General features: G+C 42.3%; 1 protein-coding gene across 6 annotated transcripts in view; it reads left to right on the top strand.

Moving 5' to 3' along the window:
* Window positions 1-23228, top strand: part of DMD (dystrophin) — a 3186583-nt gene that overhangs the window by 1027932 nt on the left and 2135423 nt on the right. For all 6 annotated transcript variants that reach the window (XM_044284724.1, XM_044284721.1, XM_044284723.1 and 3 more), the window contains one exon: window positions 2591-2741. In XM_044284724.1, coding sequence (XP_044140659.1) covers window positions 2591-2741 — 151 coding nt within the window. The remainder of the gene's footprint in view (window positions 1-2590; window positions 2742-23228) is intronic.

The following is a 23228-nucleotide window of genomic DNA, read 5'->3' as shown; positions in this document are numbered from 1 at the left end:
TACGCGCGGGTGCAATGCGTGAGTTGAACGCATTGCACCCGCACTGAATCCTGACCAATTTATTTCTATGGGGCTGTGCACTGGGATTTTCACATATCACTTGTGCGTTGCGTGAAAATCGCAGCATGCTCTATAGAAGTGAATGGGGCCGCGTGAAAATCGCAAGCATCCGCAAGGAAGTGCGGATGCAGGCATAGTTTTAATTAATCTTCTGCACCAAAAACAGGCATAGAAAATTATAATTGAATTGGACCCGCCCAAGCTACTTCAGAAAAGTGGTGTGAGTGTGGAAATGTCGCAGATTTGGCTACAAATCCTCAATCTGTGACTTTGCTTCATAAATGACCCCCTATATCTCTATCTGATACTTATTATTGGAAGACTGGGAACACTAACACTATAACAGAGGATAGTTATTTGCATACGTCTAGATAGAAATATCAAAATCAGATTAGCCATTTAACAAGAGAGAGCACTGTCAGAATTTTTGCTTTGATGGGATCAATTACAGTTTTTGCACTCTACTACTTCTTTATGTGCGCAATCACATCACTGCGCAAGATTTTGTGCTGTGTCTTCAATCAAGATGGCTGTGGCGGCCTCTTTGTGGTCAAATGGATAAGGTATTTATGTTTTCCAGATTAACCCCTGAAAGCCCTCAATGTTAATCTCAGACACAGCGATCGTCAATGCACGCGGCAACTGAGGGGTTCAATGATGGGGGGCAGATCGCCGTTCCTCATCATTTGACCACTAGAAAGAAATGTGTTTTTTGACATAATTCGTCATGAAGCAAATTTCTGACTGCTCGGGCCTCAGCCAATCACAAGAACATAGACCACTGTAGTAGAAATGCTTAGATACTTCTGGCAGCCCCATTGAGCTGAATGGGGCAACATCATGCATGTGTTACCACCCATTCAAACAGGAGACAACTAGCCCCAGAAGTCAGACCCCAGCGGATCAGACACTTATTATCTATCCTGTGGATAGGAGATAAGTTGTCTTAATGAAACAACATCTTTAAGCGATGCTCCATTCCCTAATAAGTCATACACATTTTCTGTCAAGTGAGGTAAAAAAAAATGTGGTTAATACGGTACATATAATAAACTCGCAGAAGGTCCTTCTGCGAGTTTATTATATGTACCGTATTAACCACATTTGTTTTTACCTCACTTGACAGAAAATGTGTATGACTTATTAGGGAATGGAGCATCGCTTAAAGATGTTGTTTCATTAAGACAACTTATCTCCTATCCACAGGCTCCTATACCCGGCTTCCCACGGGTATATTTAATCTATTTCATTTAATGTTTGTGTGATACTTAAAAGAAAACAGTGACATCTGCAGTACCCTGCCCCTTTACCAGTGACCTCCACAGCAGCTTGCCCCCTTAACAGTAACATTCACAGCACCCTCTCCTTTAACAGTGATCTCCACGGCGGCCTTTATTTGTGACCTCCACAGTACCCCGTCCTGTTAAGGCCTCTTTCACACGACCAGTTTTTTTTCCCGTTTTGCGGGCCGTTTTTTGCGTTCCGTATACGGTCCGTGTACGGAACCATTCATTTCAATGGTTCCGCAAAAAAAACGGAATGTACTCCGTGTGCATTCCGTTTCCGTATTTCCGTTTTTCCGTTCCGTTTGAAGATAGAACATGTCCTATTATTGCCCGCAAATCACATTCCGTGGCTCCATTCAAGTCAATGGATCTGCAAAAAAACGGAACACATACGGAAATGCATCCGTATGTCTTCCGTATCCATTCCGTTTTTTGCGGAGCCATCTATTGAAAATGTTATGCCCAGCCCAATTTTTTTTATGAAATTACTGTATACTGTATATGCCATACGGAAAAACGGAACGGAAAAAAGGAACGGAAACGGAAACACAACGGAAACAAAAAACGGAACAACGGATCCGTTTAAAATGGACCGCAAAACACTGAAAAAGCCATACGGTCGTGTGAAAAAGGCCTAACAGTGATTTCCACAATAACCAGCCCCCTTAATAGTGACCTCTACAGAGCTCTGTTCCCTTAAAATGTGACCTCCACAGCACCCGCCCCATTAACAGTGATCTCTACAGCACCCCGCCCCTTAACACTGACCTCCATAGCGGACCGTCCACTTAAGTGTGACCGTCCACAGTATCCTGTCGCCTTAACAGAGACCTCCACAGGGCCCACCCTTTAACAGTGACCTCCATAGCATCCTGCTCCCTTAAAAGTGAGTAGGAATATCTCATGAACGGTACATACTAGAGAGCGGAGACCTGGTCTAAAACCTTACCGAACACTGATGTACCTGTGTGCCAAATTTTGTGATTGTAAATACGACGGTGCGGATTCCTTAAGCGGACATACACACACACACACATACACACACACACATACAGTCAGCTTTATGTATTAGATGTTTCCAGCAATTGTGTCTGACTTTTGAATGTAAGAACCTGTTTAATCTGCATTAGTGTTTTTTTTTATCTTATAGTTGGTTGATTTTGGTTTACATATCTGTCTTCCTAGATGTGTTTGATATTAAATAAAGATATCTATTTAGAATTTTTAACTTTTTTTAATTTTAGTTTGCACAAAACTTTGATGGACCTTCAGAATCAACAACTGCAGCAGTTAAGTGATTGGCTTTCACAAACGGAAGCAAGGACAAGGAGAATGGAAGCGGAAATTCTGGGCCCTGACTTGGAAGATATAAAGCGTCAGATAGAAGATCATAAGGTTTGTCTTCATTTTAAGCAATCATTTTTATTCATAATGTGGTATTCATCATTAATATTTTTTCCTCTGATTATAGTATAGTATACATACACTCGTTATGTAGTGCCTTTCAATGCATGTATGTAGCACTGTATGTTTTTCAGTTTTCAGTACGTTTTTGGTATAAAAAACTTGAAGAATGGCATAGCACCATACAAAGCTGGTAGGGCTGCTGAAAAAAGGGGGGACTCCCTACAAAGTGTCTTGTTCACACCTATAAAAGTTTGCTGCATTGATCACTTACTTGCTGCTCAAATGTGGCAAAGTATGCCCTAATAGGTTTATGTACATAGCAAACCACTGTTAGGCCTCTACCTGCCCTAACACAAATCAGGACCCAGCAATTGTGTTGCCCTCGGTGGGCATTGGTGGGGAAAGAGGGAGCTCGCTCCCTTTGAATCCACTAAGATACCTTGGTCACTTTTGATCACTGTATCAAACATAATAAACAGCTAGGATCAGAGGTTTCTCAAGTCCAGATCATTACAGCAGAACCAGGCACCTGCTCCACATGGACCTAGGCTAAACCTACAGCAAGTGCATTATCTATATTTTGGTAGGTAGTTAAAGCTGAGAACTGTAGTCCTGAGGAGCGCTTTCCAGCAGCAACATGGTCATTAACTAGGCAGCTACTCAAACTCCAATTTATAGGGCTAGAGTAAAAGTCAAAATGCTTTGGTTGCTCATAAATATTAGGTGATAAAAAAGGTCTATTGGTGGTCGCTAAGAGGTTAAATTTGGGCCTTTTCTTGCTATATCTATTTGTGACATACATAATGAACATGAAACTGGAGTACACATATGTTTTTGGACATTTCTTAATTTTCCATTAGGTACCATGACCCAGAACTTTCTTATCCCACACTAAGAAATTGATATAAGTAGGAACCATCTTTTATATACTGCTTGTATTTTTATGCATTACTAGCTTCTGCAGAAAGTTCTGAGCAAATGAAAGATAACTACACATAAGTACAGAATGGTCATGTTCCAGGGTAATATCAGTATTTTTGCCTGTAGGCATGGTGTGGTAAAAATCCAGGACTTGCGGATGCACGCAGTGCAAGATTGTGGGTTAGTGGGAATACATTATGCCTTTACACTCAGAAACATCTTTTGCAGTTGATACAGAAGAAAAGCTCAATGATGCTTTAGAAGTAATCAAGGGAACACGCTTTTCTATATATTACTAAAAGATCTGTCTTTTACAGTTTACATCTGGCTATAATTATAGAGATGCTAAGAATTTAATCTCTTGGTAAACACTTGAAATCGGTTGTCTTTTTTAGAAAACTTGTCAGCTTATATTTGTAGCGTCTACTTTTCTATTAAAGTAACAAATAGAGATTTTATCACCTAATATTTATGAGCAACCAAACCATTTTGCAGTTTTTCTCTAGCCATATAAATTGGAGTTTGAGTAGCTGCTCAGGACTACGGTTCCCAGCTCAGAGCAGAAGCGCTGCTACCACAATGTAGATGATCAGCTTTACAATAATGTTCAGTATTATTCAAAGCAACACGGTTCCATAATCTCTTACCTGTCCAATTTCTATGAATGGGTGTATGATTTGGGTATATGATTATTTTTACACCATGGTAAAGGTGTAATAGAAGTATTTGATTATATAGAGGCAGCATTGTACGAGTTTGTGCTGGGCACAATATACTACCCCAGCAGAACCAAAAACCATAGTACAGCACAATATACTGCCCCAGGAGAGCCAAATACCATAGTACAGCACAATATACTGCCCTAGGAGAACCAAATATCATAGTGTAGCACTGTATATACTGCCCCAGGAGAACCAAATACCATAGTACAGCACAATATACTGCCCTAGGAGAACCAAATACCATAGTACAGCGCAATATACTGCCCTAGGAGAACCAAATACCATAGTACAGCGCAATATACTGCCCTAGGAGAACCAAATACCATAGTACAGTACAATATACTGCCCCAGGAGAACCAAATACCATAGTACAGCACAATATACTGCCCTAGGAGAACCAAATACCATAGTACAGCACAATATACTGCCCCAGCAGAACCAAATACCATAGTACAGCACAATATACTGCCCTAGGAGAACCAAATACCATAGTACAGCACAATATACTACCCCAGCAGAACCAAATACCACAGTACAGCACAATATACTGCCCCAGGAGAACCAAATACCACAGTACAGCACAATATACTGCCCTAGGACAACCAAATACCATAGTACAGCGCAATATACTGCCCCAGGAGAACCAAATACCATAGTACAGCACAATATACTGCCCTAGGAGAACCAAATACCACAGTACAGCACAATATACTGCCCTAGGAGAACCAAATACCACAGTACAGCACAATATACTGCCCTAGGAGAACCAAATACCATAGTACAGCACAATATACTGCCCTAGGAGAACCAAATACCATAGTACAGCACAATATACTACCCCAGCAGAACCAAATACCACAGTACAGAACAATATACTGCCCTAGGAGAACCAAATACCATAGTACAGTACAATATACTGCCCCAGGAGAACCAAATACCATAGTACAGCACAATATACTGCCCCAGGAGAACCAAATACCATAGTACAGCACAATATACTGCCCTAGGAGAACCAAATACCACAGTACAGCACAATATACTGCCCTAGGAGAACCAAATACCACAGTACAGCACAATATACTGCCCTAGGAGAACCAAATACCATAGTACAGCACAATATACTGCCCTAGGAGAACCAAATACCATAGTACAGCACAATATACTACCCCAGCAGAACCAAATACCACAGTACAGAACAATATACTGCCCTAGGAGAACCAAATACCATAGTACAGTACAATATACTGCCCCAGGAGAACCAAATACCTTAGTACAGCACAATATACTGCCCCAGGAGAACCAAATACCATAGTACAGCACAATATACTGCCCTAGGAGAACCAAATACCACAGTACAGCACAATATACTGCCCTAGGAGAACCAAATACCATAGTACAGCACAATATACTGCCCCAGGAGAACCAAATACCATAGTACAGCACAATATACTGTCCTAGGAGAACCAAATACCATAGTACAGCACAATATACTGCCCTAGGAGAACCAAATAACATAGTGTAGCACAATATACTGTCCCAGGAGAACCAAATACCACAGTACAGCACAATATACTGCCCCAGGAGAACAAAATACCATAGTGCAGCACAATATACTGCCCCAGGAGAACCAAATAACACAGTACAGCACAATATACTGCCCCAGGAGAACCAAATAACATAGTGTAGCACAATATACTGTCCCAGCAGAACCAAATACCATAGTACAGAACAATATACTGCCCTAGGAGAACCAAATACCATAGTACAGCACAATATACTGCCCCAGGAGAACCAAATAACAGCGCAGCACAATATACTGTCCCAGGAGAACCAAATAACATAGTGCAGCACAATATACTGCCCCAGGAGAACCAAATAACATAGTGTAGCACAATATACTGTCCCAGGAGAACCAAATAACATAGTGTAGCACAATATACTGCCCCAGGAGAACCAAATAACATAGTGTAGCACAATATACTGTCCCAGGAGAACCAAATAACATAGCGCAGCACATTATACTGCCCCAGGAGAACCAAATAACATAGTGTAGCACAATATAATGTCCCAGGAGAACCAAATAACATAGTGTAGCACAATATACTGTCCCAGGAGAATCAAATAACATAGTGTAGCAAAATATACTGTCCCAGGAGAACCAAATAACATAGTGTAGCAAAATATACTGTCCCAGGAGAACCAAATAACATAGTGTAGCAAAATATACTGTCCCAGGAGAACCAAATAACATAGTGTAGCACAATATACTGCCCCAGGAGAACCAAATAACACAGAGCAGCACAATATACTGTCCCAGGAGAACCAAATAACATAGTGTAGCACAATATACTGCCCCAGGAGAACCAAATAACATAGTGTAGCACAATATACTGTCCCAGGAGAATCAAATAACATAGTGTAGCAAAATATACTGCCCCAGCAGAACCAAATACCATAGTACAGCACAATATACTGCCCCAGGAGAACCAAATAACATAGTGTAGCACAATATACTGTCCCAGGAGAACCAAATAACATAGTGTAGCACAATATACTGTCCCAGGAGAACCAAGAAACATAGTGTAGCACAATATACTGCCCCAGGAGAACCAAATAACATAGTGTAGCACAATATACTGTCCCAGGAGAACCAAGAAACATAGTGTAGCACAATATACTGTCCCCAGAGAACCAAATAACATAGTGTAGCACAATATACTGTCCCAGCAGAACCAAATAACATAGTACAGCACAATATACTGTCCCAGGAGAACCAAATAACATAGTGTAGCACAATATACTGTCCCAGGAGAACCAAATAACATAGTGCAGCACAATATACTGTCCCAGGAGAACCAAATAACATAGTGTAGCACAATATACTGTCCCAGGAGAACCAGGAAACATAGTGTAGCACAATATACTGTCCCAGGAGAACCAGGAAACATAGTGTAGCACAATATACTGTCCCCGGAGAACCAAATACCATAGTGCAGCACAATATACTGTCCCAGGAGAACCAAATAACATAGTACAGCACAATATACTGTCCCAGGAGAACCAAATAACATAGTGTAGCACAATATACTGTCCCAGGAGGACCAAATAACATAGTGTAGCACAATATACTGTCCCAGAAGAACCAAATACCACAGTGCACACAATATACTGTACCAGAAGAACCAAATACCACAGTGCAGCACAATGTACTGTCCCAGAAGAAAAAAATACCACAGTGCAGCACAATATACTGTTCCAGCAGAACCCAATACCATCATGCAGCACAATCTACTACACAAGCAAAACCAAATGGCACAGTGTAGAACAATATACTGTCCCAACAGAACCAAATACCACAGTGCAGCACAATATACTGTACATAACATGCAGCAGAAACAAATACCACAATGCAGCATAATATAGTTCCCCAGCAGAACCAAATACCACAGGGAAGCCTAATATATTGCCCAATTAAACCAAATACCACACTGCAGCACAATATACTGCCCCAACAGAACCAAATAGCACACTGCAGCACAATATACTGCCCCAGTAAAACCAAATACCATATTGCAGCATAATGTACTGTCCCAACAGGACCAAATACCATAGTGTACCACAATATACTGCCTCCGCAAAACCAAATCCCATAGTGCGGCACACTATACGTTACATACGTAACATATACGTAAATACCACAGTGCAGCATAATATACTGCTGTCTGCACCACAGTATGAAACTGTGTCATTATCCTGACATCCTCAATACAGTTGAGTTCAGGAAGGACTTGTGGCCGCTGGCCAGTAGCATAAGTGCCTGATGGTGATACATTATTGCAAGTGCCTGATGCTCCACCTATGGCTTCAGCAATATTGGCACAAATGGTACATGACCACTGAACCTTTGTGGTCATGAGCCATTCATGCACACATTACTACCAAGGCCACAACATTTTGCCACAACAGTTACTTGAGCAGATACAGAACATCTTCACTTGTCACTAGTCAAAAACAGCAGTAATAGGAGCCAAATCACTGGATGGGCACAATTTTCAAAAAGGTGAGCTGCTTTTTTAAACCCTTTCCAGCTATTCACTCATTTTTCACAGATATCAAACAACCCCTTCAAAGAAAAACAGATCTACGTTTTCCAAAAACGGCACCATTATTATCCATGCACTGTGCCTTGTATTGTAAATCAGCCAAGGTTATTTAAAGTGGTTTTCCAGGAGTTAGATATTGACGACCTACCCCTCACTTGAACACCACAACATTGTCAAACAGTTGATTGCTGTAGGTGCCAGGTTTCAGAACCCCACCAATCAGATATTGGTGGCCCATTGATAATAGGTCATCAATATTCTACTCCCCAAAAAACCTTTTAAATGAATTAGAGCTGCAATACCACCAGCCAGTGGTACAATTTCAAGGGTGATACTGACATTAGTTCAGTCTTAGCCCAACTAGAAATGCCACTGTAACTATAATAACCGTCTCCCACCACATTAACACATATCAATATTAATTGCAGTTAAAATTATAGTTTTTATGCTTTGGTTGATTTTAGGCTTACACATGTTTATAACTCTTAATGCTTAAATGGCCCATTTTCAATAAATAACTATTTTTAGATATTTCAAAAATCCTTAAATAACCATGCAACTAATTTTAAAAGGATTAAAATAATCAAACATAATATGTATGGAGCTAAAATCCCTTATAAGACAACCTTCTCCTGTAGAGATATCGTGGAAGGAATGGAACTGACTTTGTTAGTTTTATATCATGGCAACAAATGGTACATTACCACTATACCTCTATACCTTGCAAACGATAATCATGAGAATTACAGTTGAGTACTGCTGTTTTTCTTTTACAGTCAGATATACATATATGACTTTATATATATATGGCCATGGCTTGACAAAGGCTCCATGGAGTGAGCTGAAACGTTGCTGTCTTTCACATGGGTGAATAAAAATACCCTTTTCACGAAGACCTGAGTGCTGCCTTAGCCCCTTTCCTGTGTATATGTGTATATATATATATATATATATATATATATATAACTATATATATATATATATATATATATATGTATATATATATATATATATATATATATATAAAACTATATATATTTGACTGTTGTATATACAGTATATATATATATATATATATATATATATATATATGTGTTTTTTTTGTTTGTTTGTTTTTTACCTAAATAAATGTTTTATGAAGCTGTTAGGTCACCTTAGGTTAAAAGTGAAATATCTAGATTTTACCATGAAGGTATATGTTATCTGTAATGTTGTATCATTTTTGCAGCTAATCACTGGTTTAGCTTCTTGTGGACTACCCATAGACTATAAATGTCGGGGCATCCTGGCCTTGTCATTCACTTTCATAGGTCACAGGCCAGTAAGCCTGCAGCCTATAAGGCAGTGCAAGCAATCCTGAAGCGATGGCATCACCAGGGCCTTCTATGCCAGGCCTCAGGCAGCACAATGTCTTCATTGTAACTGCCTGCGGCAGGATGAAGGAAACTCAGGCCACGGCCTGGAAGAAAATGAGGCCTGCTTCACAGATGAAGCTGTCAGATTTTTCCTGTCATTTTGGGGGAATATTTTACTGGAGATCAGCACTAAAGTGGATTTATTGGTGCCAGGGACCCTACATGGGGACATTATAAGTACTGTAGCAATAAAGGGGCATTATAACTGCTGGGGTAGCACTACACAGGACATTATAACTACTGAAATTACCAGGGGACATTTTATGTTCTGGGGCCACTACAGGGGAACGTAACTACTGGGGGCATTACAAGGGGACACTACAAAGGCACATTTTAACTATGTAGGGCACTACATGGGCACATTATAACTACTGGGGAACTATAGAGAGGTCTTATTACTTCTGGAGGCTCTCCATGAGGGCCTTATGGAGGGGTTATATTACTACTGGGAGAACTTTAGGGGGTATAATTATTTCTGGGAGAACTTTAGGGGGCTTTTTTTTACTAGTGGGTTCATTTTAGGGGGCCTTATTACTACTGAAGGATCTACAGGGGGCCTGTATTACTACCTGGAACACTTTAGGGGATCTTATTACTACTGGGCACACTTTAGGGGCCCTTATTGCTGCAAGGCGAACATTAGAGGGCCTCATTGCTACTGGGGGCACTTTAGGGGACTTCAATGCCACTGTGCCCACTTAAAGTGGTTGTATTGCTACTTGGGGTACTTTAAGGGGCCCTTTTTGCTACTTGGGGCACTTTGGGGAGCTTTATTGCTACTGGGGGTACTTTAGGGAGCTTAATTGCTACTGGAGATAGTGTGGATGGCATTATTATTGGGCACAGTATGGAAGACACTATTAATAACTTTACTAACCAGAATCCTCTCAGGGAGCATTATCATTGTAGAAGGAACTATTAGTAATGAGGACATTCTGGCTGAGAGTTATTATTGGGAATTTTGAGACCACTATTAGAATGGGATTACTATCTGTATGACACATTTCTTCAATATAGAATTTGGGGGTATTGGGGGAGAACAGCAGGCATAGTATTAGAGGTACCAGCAGGATAACCCTGTTGTTGCAAAAGGAGGGGGAGTATGGTTGAAAAATTAAGAATCTAAGATGTCTGGCTGACAAACTCTTCAGAGATGAGACATGGCTTAAAGAAGCTGTCATGTTGGTCTGGGCTAAGTGGCATTTATCATGTAAAGAAAGTTAATACAAGCCACTTACTAATGTATTGTGATATGTCCATATTGCTTTCTCTGCTGGCTGGATTAATTGTACCATCACATTATACACTGTTCGTTTCTATGGTTACAAACCATCTTGCAATCCATCAGTGGTGGTCGTGCTTGCACACTATAGGAAAAAGTGCCAGCCTCTCTTGTGGCTGGGACAATGGGAGCGGACATAGGCTAGTGCTTTTTCCTATAGTGTGCAGGCACGACCACCACTGATGGATTGCAGGGTGGTCTGTAACCATGTAAATGATCAATGTATAATGTGATGGTAAAATGAATCCAGCCAGCAAAGGAAGCAATATGGATAATAATAATACATTAGTATGTGCCTTGTATTAACTTTCTCTATATGATAAATGGCACTTACTGAAGTGAGACAACTTATTTAACCACTTCAACCCCGCTAGCTGAAACCCCCTTAATGACCAGGCCACTTTTTACACTTCTGCACTACACTACTTTCACCGTTTATCGCTCGGTCATGCAACTTACCACCCAAATGAATTTTACCTCCTTTTCTTCTCACTAATAGAGCTTTCATTTGTTGGTATTTCATTGCTGCTGACATTTTTACTTTTTTTGTTATTAATCGAAATGTAATGATTTTTTTGCAAAAAAATGACATTTTTCACTTTCAGCTGTAAAATTTAGCAAACAAAACGACATCCATATATAAATTTTTCACTAAATTTATTGTTCTACATGTCTTTGATTAAAAAGAAATGTTTGGGCAAAAAAAAAAAAAATGGTTTGGGTAAAAGTTATAGCGTTTACAAACTATGGTACAAAAATGTGAATTTCCGCTTTTTGAAGCAGCTCTGACTTTCTGAGCACCTGTCATGTTTCCTGAGGTTCTACAATGGCCAGACAGTAGAAAACCCCCACAAATGACCCCATTTCGGAAAGTAGACACCCTAAGGTATTCGCTGATGGGCATAGTGAGTTCATAGAACTTTTTATTTTTTGTCACAAGTTAGCGGAAAATGATGATTTATTTTTTTTATTTTTTTTTCTTACAAAGTCTCATATTCCACTAACTTGCGACAAAAAATAAAAAAATTCTAGGAACTCGCCATGCCCCTCACGGAATACCTTGGGGTGTCTTCTTTCCAAAATGGGGTCACTTGTGGCGTAGTTATACTGCCCTGGCAATTTACGGGCCCATATGTGTGAGAAGTAGTTTGCAATCAAAATCTGTAAAAAATGACCGGTGAAATCCGAATGGTGCACTTTGGAATGTGGGTCCCTTTGACCACCTAGGCTGCAATAAAGTGTCACACATCTGGTATCGCCATACTCAGGAGAAGTTGGGGAATGTGTTTTGGGGTGTCATTTTACATATACCCATGCTGGGTGAGAGAAATATCTTGGCAAAAGACAACTTTTCCAATTTTTTTATACAAAGTTGGCATTTGACCAAGATATTTCTCTCACCCAGCATGGGTATATGTAAAATGACACCCCAAAACACATTCCCCAACTTCTCCTGAGTACAGCGATACCACATGTGTGACACTTTTTTGCAGCCTAGATGCGCAAATTCCTTTTAGGAGGGCATTTTTAGACATTTGGATCCCAGACTTCTTCTCACGCTTTAGGGCCCCTAAAAAGCCAGGGCAGTATAAATACCCCACATGTGACCCCACTTTGGAAAGAAGACACCCCAAGGTATTCAATGAGGGGCCTGGCAAGTTCATAGAATTATTATTTTTTTTGGCATAAGTTAGCGGAAATTGATTTTTTTTTTTTTTTTTTTCTCACAAAGTCTCACTTTCCGCTAACTTGGGACAAAAATTTAAATCTTTCATGGACTCAATATGCCCCTCAGCGAATACCTTGGGGTGTCTTCTTTCCAAAATGGGGTCAGTTGTGGGGTGTTTGTACTGCCCTGGCATTTGAGGGTCTCCGCAATCATTACATGTATGGCCAGCATTAGGAGTTTCTGCTATTCTCCTTATATTGAGCATACAGGTAATGAGATTTTTTTTTTCCGTTCAGCCTCTGGGCTGAAAGAAAAAAATGAACGGCACAGATTTCTTCATTCGCATCGATCAATGTGGATGAAAAAATCTCTGCCAAAAAAAAAAAAGGAGGGGAAAGGCGTCTGCCAGGACATAGGAGCTCCGCCCAAAATCCATACCCACTTAGCTCGTATGCCCTGGCAAACCAGATTTCTCCATTCACATCAATCGATGTGGATGAATAAATCATTGCCGGGATTTTTTTATTTTTTATTTTATATACAAAGTGTTTGCCAAAGCATAGGAACGCCGCCTCCTCCTCAGCTCGCATGCCTTGGCAAACGTATCTTTTACTGCAGAGTAGAAATCTCGTCTTGCAGCGCCGCATACACCGACTTGCGTGTAATCTGACAGCAGCGCAATGCTTCTGTCAGAATGCACATCAGTGCTGCAGCTAGTCGATCGGTTGGTCCACCTGGAAGGTAAAAAAAAAGAAAAGAAAAAAACAGGCCGCAACGCAATAATTTTATTAACTTTGGAACAGAACATATAAACTTTAACTTTTTGAACTAAACATTAACCTTTTTGCTTACTGGTGTTTTTTTTTTTTTTTACCTTTATAGAACAAACCTCTCCTTCCCCATGGGTCAATGTGCAAAGCGCAAATCGCCCAAAGATGTGGCGAAGTGCGTTATGCACTTTGTCCCAGGTGAAAGGAGATGTTTGCAGCAGCTGTATGTGAATGGGCCCTAATAGCCCTGTGTTCCTGTCCTGGTGAGATGTGATCCCTATGCTAGGTGTACCTGTGTGTGGTACTTCCGGAAACACTCTCCAAAGCATAGGGCAGGGTGGTCAGGACAGTCAGGACAGAAATAGCGGGTGTCACGCCTTATTCCACTCCTGCTACAGATACGACATCTTTTTCGGGGTGACGGTTGGGTTGAGGTACCAGGAACGACATTGGGGAAATGTCGCTCGTGTAGACGGCTAACTACACTGGTGGATGGGGCCACGGAACCTCCTGGGTACAGGAGCTTCTCGATGTTCTCTTCCTGAAATTTGAGGAAGGATCCAGTTCTCCCAGCCTTACTGTAGAGAACAAAACTATTATACAGAGCCAATTGAATCAAATATACAGACACCTTCTTATACCAGCGTCTGGTTCTGCGGGAAACTAAATACGGAGACAACATCTGGTCATTGAAGTCCACCCCTCCCATGTGAAGGTTATAGTCGTGGACTGAGAGGGGCTTTTCAATGACACGGGTTGCTCGCTCAATTTGTATTGTTGTGTCTGCGTGAATGGAGGAGAGCATGTAAACGTCACGCTTGTCTCTCCATTTCACCGCAAGCAGCTCTTCGTTACACAATGCAGCCCTCTGCCCCCTTGCAAGACGGGTGGTAACGAGCCGTTGGGGGAAGCCCGCGCGACTAGTTCGCGCGGTGCCACAGGCGCCAATCTGTTCTAGAAACAAATGCCTAAAGAGGGCCACACTTGTGTAGAAATTGTCCACATAAAGATGGTACCCCTTGCCGAATAAGGGTGACACCAAGTCCCAGACTGTCTTCCCACTGCTCCCCAGGTAGTCAGGGCAACCGACCGGCTCCAGGGTCTGATCTTTTCCCTCATAGATCCGAAATTTGTGGGTATAGCCTGTGGCCCTTTCACAGAGCTTATACAATTTGACCCCATACTGGGCGCGCTTGCTTGGGATGTATTGTTTGAAGCCAAGGCGCCCGGTAAAATGTATTAGGGACTCGTCTACGCAGATGTTTTGCTCTGGGGTATACAAATCTGCAAATTTCTGGTTGAAATGGTCTATGAGAGGCCAAATTTTGTGGAGTCGGTCAAAAGCTGGGTGGCCTCTGGGACAGGAGGCGGTGTTGTCGCTAAAGTGCAGGAAACGCAGGATGGCCTCAAAACGTGCCCAGCAGAGAACATGGGCATGTGATGAATTGGGTTCGTGGACCAATATGACCCCAATTCATGCTTTTTAGCTAGACCCATGTTGAGGAGAAGGCCCAGAAAAATTTTAATTTCGGAAACTTGGACTGGTTTCCACCGGAAAGGCTGGGCATAATAGCTTCCCGGGTTGGCGGTTATAAATTGTGTGGCATACCTGTTTGTTTCGGCCACGACTATGTCTAAGAGCTCCGCAGTCAAGAACAGCTAAAAAAATCCCAGGGCCGAACCGATCTGAGCTGTCTCAACCCAAACTCCAGACTGGGCGGTGAAAGGGGGAACTACAGGTGCGGCTGAAGTTGGGGACTGCCAATCAGGGTTTGCCAGCACCTCTGGGATTCTAGGGGCTCTACGGGCCCGTCTTTGCGGTGGCTGCGACGGGGTCACTACTGCTCGTGCCACCGTACCAGCTTCAACTGCCCTTCTGGTGCTCGCCACTTCACCAGGTTGTACGGCAGTGCTGGTACTAGGTCCAGGGAGGGCTGCGCTGCTGGTGTATGCCTCACCACGTAATCCGCCAGCGCCAGCCCCACTCTGCTGCTCTTGAAGCAGATCCTGCGCAACCTGTGGTCTAGCGACACGGGGCCGGGTACGCCTGGTGCTATCAGGGACCTCAGCCTCCTCGTCCGAACTTTGGGTCAGAGAGCCACTGTTTTCTACAGGTTCGTATTCTGACCCGCTAGATTCATCAGATGAGGGTTCCCATTCCTCATCCGACTGGGTCAGAAGCCTGTAGGCCTCTTCAGAAGAATACCCCCTGTTTGACATTTGGGCAACTAAATTTAGGGGTATTCCCTGAGACTACCCAAGAAAAAAAAGCAAGCCTGTCTTACAAAGGGGAGGCTAGCGAAGTACCGGAGGCCACTGCGGTTGATAAAAAATATCAAAACTGATTTTTTTATCGCAGCAGCGCGTGTAAAGTGAATGTGCAGTGATAAAAAAATTATAATAATTTGTCACTGCGGTGGGGCGGGTGTGGGCGAACGCACGTGTGGGCGACCGATCAGGCCTGATCGGGCAAACACTGTGTTTTGGGTGGAGGGCGAACTAAAGTGACACTAATACTATTATAGATCTGACCGTGATCAGTTTTGATCACTTCCAGATACTATAAAAGTACAAATGCTGATTAGCGATACGCTAATCAGCAAATCAGTGACTGCGGTGCGGTGGGCTGGGCGCTAACCGATCCCTAAACTACCTAACCAAGGGGCCTAAACTATCCTAAAACCTAACGGTCAATACCAGTGGAAAAAAAAAAGTGACAGTTTACACTGATCACTTTTTTCCTTTCACTAGTGATTGACAGGGGTGATCAAAGGGGTGATCAAAGGGTTATTTGGGGTGCAGGGGGTGATCTGGGGCTAAAGTGTGGTGTTGGTGCTACTCATTGTGACGCCTGCTCCTCTGCTGGATCCAACCGACGTAAAGGACCAGCAGAGGAGCAGGGCAGCCATATAACAGATCATATTTACTAATATGATCTGCTATGTGGCTTCTGATTGTTTTTTTTTTAAATCATCAGCTTGCCAACCACGATCATTGGCTGGCAAGCTGATGACGCGACCCCCCTTGACGAAATGCCGGCCCGAACTGCGCATGCGCGGGCCAGCAAAGCGCGTCATCTCGCGTCTCGCGAAATGACGCGTATATGCGTGACTTTGCGCAGCGCTGCCGCCTCCGGACCGCACATCTGCTTTAGCCGTTCAGAGGCGGTTAAAGTGTCATCAACTTTATGCGGAACTTACAGAGGGCAGCATAAAATAGTGACAGTAAGTGGTTGCTGAGAACCAGCATCATAATCATTGCAGCACAGGCCTTGAAAAGAGTAAAATCTACTTGAGAGTCATGGTTATTCCTAATCTATAATCCTAATCCTAATATATTATCCTAAACCTAATCTATTATCCTAATCCTAATCTCCTGCTCTCTCACCCATCTGCTGATGATTGGCAGTTCTCTCCTGGAGAGAAAGGGAGAAAACTCGGTGTTAGGCCCCATGCACACGGCCGTGTTTCACAGCCGTGTGCGGGCCGTGGAACCGCGGCCTGGATCCCTCCTGAGAGCAGGAGCGCACGGCGTCACTGGTTGCTATGACGCCGTGCGCTCCCTGCTGCCGCCGCTATACAGTAATACACTGGTATGATCTATACCAGTGTATTACTGTACTGTGCCGGCAGCAGGGAGCGCACGGCATCATAGCAACCAGTGACGCCGTGCGCTCCTGCTCTCAGGAGGGATCCAGGCCGCGGTTCCACGGCCCGCACACGGCTGTGAAACACGGCCGTGTGCATGGGGCCTTAGACTGTGAGTCATCAGCAGGTAGGCGGGAGAGCAGGAATTCATAAATAACCAGGACTCTTCTCAGATGGCCGAGACTCTTTTCCAGGCCTAGTCTGCAATGGTTAAGCGACAACCACTTACTTTTAACTGTTAAATGACAGACCGCTGAAATTAACTCACCTGTCTCTACATTATACTGCCGTTAGTATGGACAGCATAAAGTTGATGACAGGTTCCCTTTAAGGTTAAGACTATGTATGCTTTTAAATGTATTTATCAAAGTGGGCTCTGAAGGGTGTTAACACGATAAGGATTGCTAGGACTCTCATTAGTTAGGGTAATTATAAGGGTTCAGAGAAAAAAGCCAAAATCAATAAAACTACATATTAATATAAAATAATTAGACATTTTAACTGCTTAATTAGAATTTGCATAAAAAAGGAATGTGGATTTACCAACATTTAAAGCAAGGAAAGTCCTGTACGTGTGTTATGGTAAAAGGGTTACAGAGAAGGTCAATTATAATTTTATTATATGTAGCTTTTGTCTATTACATGTTTAAGAATAACTGTATTTATTTTCTTTTTTTTTCATAAATGACTTGTTCAGGGGAATATAAGAGACTTTGGAAAGATGTTCCTTTTCCATACTCGGCCAAACACTTTTTTTATTCGGGCACTGTGTGTGCTCGAGCGCGATGCTCGAGTCCCCTTCTCGCGCGTTTGTTGGCTGCTTTGCAGCCAATAAACTTGCACAGAGGTACTGGCACTCACTGTAATGCCGTAGTGATGTTGGCTACTGGCATTACAGTGATTGGGTGGCCGAAACACGTCATTGGGTGCTATACAGCACCTGATGACATGTGGTTCAGCTCAGTCTTAGGTAGAGTTGCAGCACAAGGGACAGATAGTGTAGGGACAGGAATTGGTTTGTTTTACTGGTGAAAGATGTTAAAAACCCAAAAGTCCTTTTAAGAACTATTGTTTTATCTGACTGCCATATATATTATTAGCACGACCTGCGCTAAATTGCGTGAAATTGCTTGGCCCATGCTGACCGTGACACAACCTCTTCTATCTGTGTTACATTTGCACTGTGAAATTCAGCGCACTTGTTTGGCCACTGGTGACAGCGACATTACCTACGCTACATCTTCTGTATACCATTTGCACATCCTAGATATCAGTGACATTCAGTTGCATTTTTTCGTCGCTGGTGACAGCGACATTCTCCTGTATTTCTACATCCTAAATATCTGTGACATTCAATTTAATTTATTTGTCAAACACTTAGAAAGCCTGCGCTTCTATAGGTCTGACATACTTGCAAGCATATATGCCATTTAATATGCTCAAGGCGAGCAGTAAGTGACAAGGAAGTTGCCGTGCTTCTGATGGTGCATGCATTAGCCGTGGCCCTGGGCGCGGTGAAACTGTGCCTGCTGCCAGATCACAAGAAACACACTCATCTATGATACCTAGTTTCATGTCCCAATTTGCAAAGTGGAGCAGGACACCACTCTCAGTCACACCAGCGTGACCAGTCACACCAGCGTGGTAAGTATACCGCGTGGTAAAGTATACTTTAATAGCGTCCTGGGTGCCATAGTAACACTGAAAGCATTTTGAAGACGGATCCGTCTTCAAACGCTTTCAGTACACTTGCGTTTTTTCGGATCCGGCGTGTAATTCCGGCAAGTGGAGTACACGCCGGATCCGGACAACGCAAGTGTGAAAGAGGCCTTAGAAGGTCAGATCAGCAGCAGACCCTGACTTCTCTACTCCACCAGAGAAAACCGGCTGAACATAAAGGCACTTTAAATGTGTGTATTGAATACACTGTATTCCCATGCACCCCTTCCACTACAAAAAAGGGCACATGGTTCAATCTTCCTTTCTCGTCCTCGCCCATATTGTTTTAGATGGTCAGCTCAGCAGCAGACCCTCACCCCTAATTTTTCAGATGGTCAGATCAGGAGCAGGCCCTCGCCCCTAATTTTTTATATGGTCAGCTCAGCAGCATACCCTCACCCCTAATGTTTTAGAAGGTCAGATCAGCAGCAAACTCTCACCCCTAATGTTTTAGAAGGTCAGATCAGCAGCAGCCCCTCACCCCTAATTTTTTAGATGGTCAAATTCAACTGAGCAGAAGACCCTCAACCCTAATATTTTAGATGGTCAGATCAGCAGCAGACCCTCACCCCTAATTTTTTAGATTGTCAACTCAGCAGCAGACCCTCACCCCTAAATTTTTAGATGGTCAGCTCAGCTTCAGGCCCTTACCCCACATTTTTTAGAAGGTCAGCTCAGCAGCATACCCTCACTCCTAATGTTTTTGAAGGTCAAATCAGCAGCAGACAATCACCCCTAAAGTTTCAAAAGGTCAGATCAGCATAATACCCTCACCCCTAAAGTTTTAGATGGTCAGATCAGCAGCAGACTCTCACCCCTAATGTTTTAGATGGTCAGATCAGCAGCAGACCCTCATCCCTAATGTTTTAGATGGTCAGATCAGCAGCAGGTCCTTCCCCGTAATGTTTTAGAGGGTCAGCTCAGCAGCAGGCCCTCACCCCAAATGCTTTAGAGGGTCACCATCAGGCCCTTGCTCCTAATGTTTTTGAGGGTCACCAGAAGGCCATCAATCATAATTTTTCAAGGGTGTGTATGATGCCCTTCTTTTATGTGTAATAAAGGGTATATTGGAGTGCCAGTTTCTTGTAATTTTTGGCAGCCCTTTCAGTTAGTGCATAGACTTTATGAGTGTAGGAGTCCCACTACCTGAACATTGTACCAAAATGTGAATGAGGCCCTACTTTATGTGATATACAGGTTGTATCGGAGTGCCTCTTCCTTGTATTTTTTGGCAGCACTTGCACTTCATATACAAGTAAATATATAGGAAAGAATGTTTCCTAACAATTTTTCCTCTAAAATCAATTTTATCTTGGTGCGTATTATTGTCAGTCTGTAAAAGTGGCGTACAACATGGTTCTGAGCAGCGATATGGGAGTCCAAAATGCATCCAGACATCCTCCTTATGCTTTTCCCGAACCATTTCAGGGGTGTTTCCATCAATTTCTAACCTTTTCCTATGACCCAGAGCAGGGGGTGCCTGGTTTAATGCTCGGGTTCTCCCATTGACTTCCATTGTGCAGAGCAAAGTGTTCTACTCGAGCACCCAAGCACTTTGGTTCAATGGTCTGTCTGATCACTGAATGATCTGATTACATAGAAGTCTATAAATAGGAGAGGGAGGAGGAGGATGAGAAGTAGGGAAGGGCTGCAACAGGCTGTCAGAGTCAGACAAACTGATACAGGGACTGTTGCTGGTTTTTAAATGATTTACTGTAATTGCTATATTCATAGCACATCTAAACTTTCAGTACTGTTGTATAATGTCCTCCATTATTGCTACTGCTTCTGAGGTTATGTTTAAAGAAAGTAAGGAATCAGAGAGTTACATTAAAATCCCCTTTTAAATCCTATAAGATGATTTTATTTTATTTTTTCAAAAGCCATAAAGAAAGTTTCTTATACAACTTTCAATGTGAATAGCCATCTCTATACAATGTACTATCAAAAATTTGCAATGCCAGAACACTCATGGTGATGCCAATTAGGAGTAGGCTTGAAGAATTGGTATAACTAATTTCTTTCTTTTCTCTTGGAGGGATGTTGATAAAATATTGGTGGTTACACACTTTTGGCAAAATCTTGGTGATTATAGGCTACTCATAATTCTTAGTTGAATCGTTCATTATACTATAATTTCCAGAACTTTACTTGGCCTACTCCACAGTTGTCACACTGCACTCTAGTAATTTTCTCATTGTTTTGCCGGGATACTCTTCTCTCCCCCACATCTATTCTTCAGCATCTGCATCTTGCCTTGGAACTTAGTCAGCCTTCTTTAACCACATATACTAGACTCCATTATTACTGCTATTACTCTACTGCAGACAGTAAAATCTGTCTGATTCTTGGGGAATACACCGTAACCATTTCTGTCACGCAATATAGTTTTGGCCAGTGGACTTGCTTCTCTCTGTTGACTGACAAATTGGAACCCGCCACTAATGTCACAGGACTTATCCAGAACCAAGGGTCCAATATTTAAGCTACCAGCTACATGGTAATGGGTAACCATATGCTGCCATGCTGTGTCAATGGAAGTTCAACCTGTCATGGTCACTAGCAATTGCCACCAAGTAAATGGAAACCAAAACAACCACTCAATAAATGTACATACAACTTACATGTTAACCAAAATTTAAATTAAAGTGGTTGTCCCATCTCAAACAATGGGGGGTTATCGCTAGGATATGCCCCCATTGTCTGATTGGTGCGGGTCCCACCGCTGAGACCCGCACCTTAATCGGGAATGGGGCCCCGCAAGTGAAGGAGGGCGCACTTGTTTAAATCAAATTTTTATGTTAAACATTTGTTTTTAGAATTTTTGTGATTTATATATTTTTATTTTTCCTCGTTACTATCTTTGTTTAAAAATGTATATAGTTCTGCTATTTTCCCACTGCCCACTAGGTCTAATAATAGGTCTTGATTTCCTGTTCTGCACTGGCAACTTTTCAGTAGCTATTAATATCACCATAGGCAGATTTACAATGACAAGTAACACCTCTATGAATCTATCATCCACAATAGGTGATATCAGTCCTGACCTCTGTATAAGTAACATAACATGCCTAGAAAACTCTCTGATAGAATCCAATGTGGTCGCCTCTTATAAATTGGAGGAAATGTATCAAACTGGTGTAAAGAAGAACTGGTTTAGTTGCTCATAGCAACCAAAAAAGCTATGAAAAATGAAAGGTGGAAGCTGATTGGTTGCTATGGGCAACTAAGCCAGTTCTACTTTATAGCAGTTTGATAAATCTCCCCCATTGTGTCTATATGGATAATGATATGGAAAAAAATGAAATTCCCCAAATTCTAAAGATCACAAAAACATGATTTAAACAATAGACCATTTTCTGATGACACATTCCCTTTAAGTGGGATTTCCAGAAGTACATATTTGATGGCCTATTCCCCTCAGGCATTTGGCATAGGCTGAACTGGGCTGAGCTACAGAATAGGCTCAGGGGTATGTATGGGCAAGTACTGTGGTTATGTAAACCAGAGGTCCCCAGCCTTTTTGCACCAAGGACCAGTTTCATGGAAGACAATTTTCCCAGGGAATGGGTGGGGTGGTTCTGGGGCGGGGCTTGAGGGGTGCTGGGGCTTGAGGGGTGCTGGTCAGCGCTGACTGATTCACGTGCATAACAAAACACAAGGTGTATATTAAAATATATAACACTATATAACTATAGAGTTAATAGCATCAGGTACATGCTGGAGTAACTTGCTGTTAATATGAGGCAAATTGTTTTATCAGTTTGGATCTGCATGAGCCTCACATGAATAGTAAGTAACCTTATCATGTGTACCTCACATTAATGGTTAAGCCATTTTTTTGATGAGGTGCTTGGGGCCACTTACTTTTAATGTGAGGTACATTGGGGTACTAATGTAATAGCACCATGTACCTCAGATTAATAATAGGTGACCCCATCTTCTCAAATTATGGCTACTGGCAACATTGCGGTTAATGAGTCACATTGACTCCAAATCTTGCTTGTTGCCTGATACATGTGTTTTGCCTGCCTTTATTTTGAGGCAGCTTAATAATCTTGCAGTGTTTGGGACGGGTATTTGTGTTGCTTTTCAGAGCACTAATGGCTGGGGACTGGAGAACACAAGACTCAGGAGGAAGCTGCCGCTGCTGCCGTTCGCCGAGCACGCTAGCTGAGACGGCGCATCGGTAAACCCTCCCCCGTCCCTCCTTCTACTTTAATAGCC

The sequence above is a fragment of the Bufo gargarizans genome, chromosome 3 (genome assembly GCF_014858855.1).
Source record: "Bufo gargarizans isolate SCDJY-AF-19 chromosome 3, ASM1485885v1, whole genome shotgun sequence".
Taxonomy (NCBI): Eukaryota; Metazoa; Chordata; class Amphibia; order Anura; family Bufonidae; genus Bufo; species Bufo gargarizans.
This window is presented reverse-complemented; position numbering and strand designations above follow the sequence as displayed.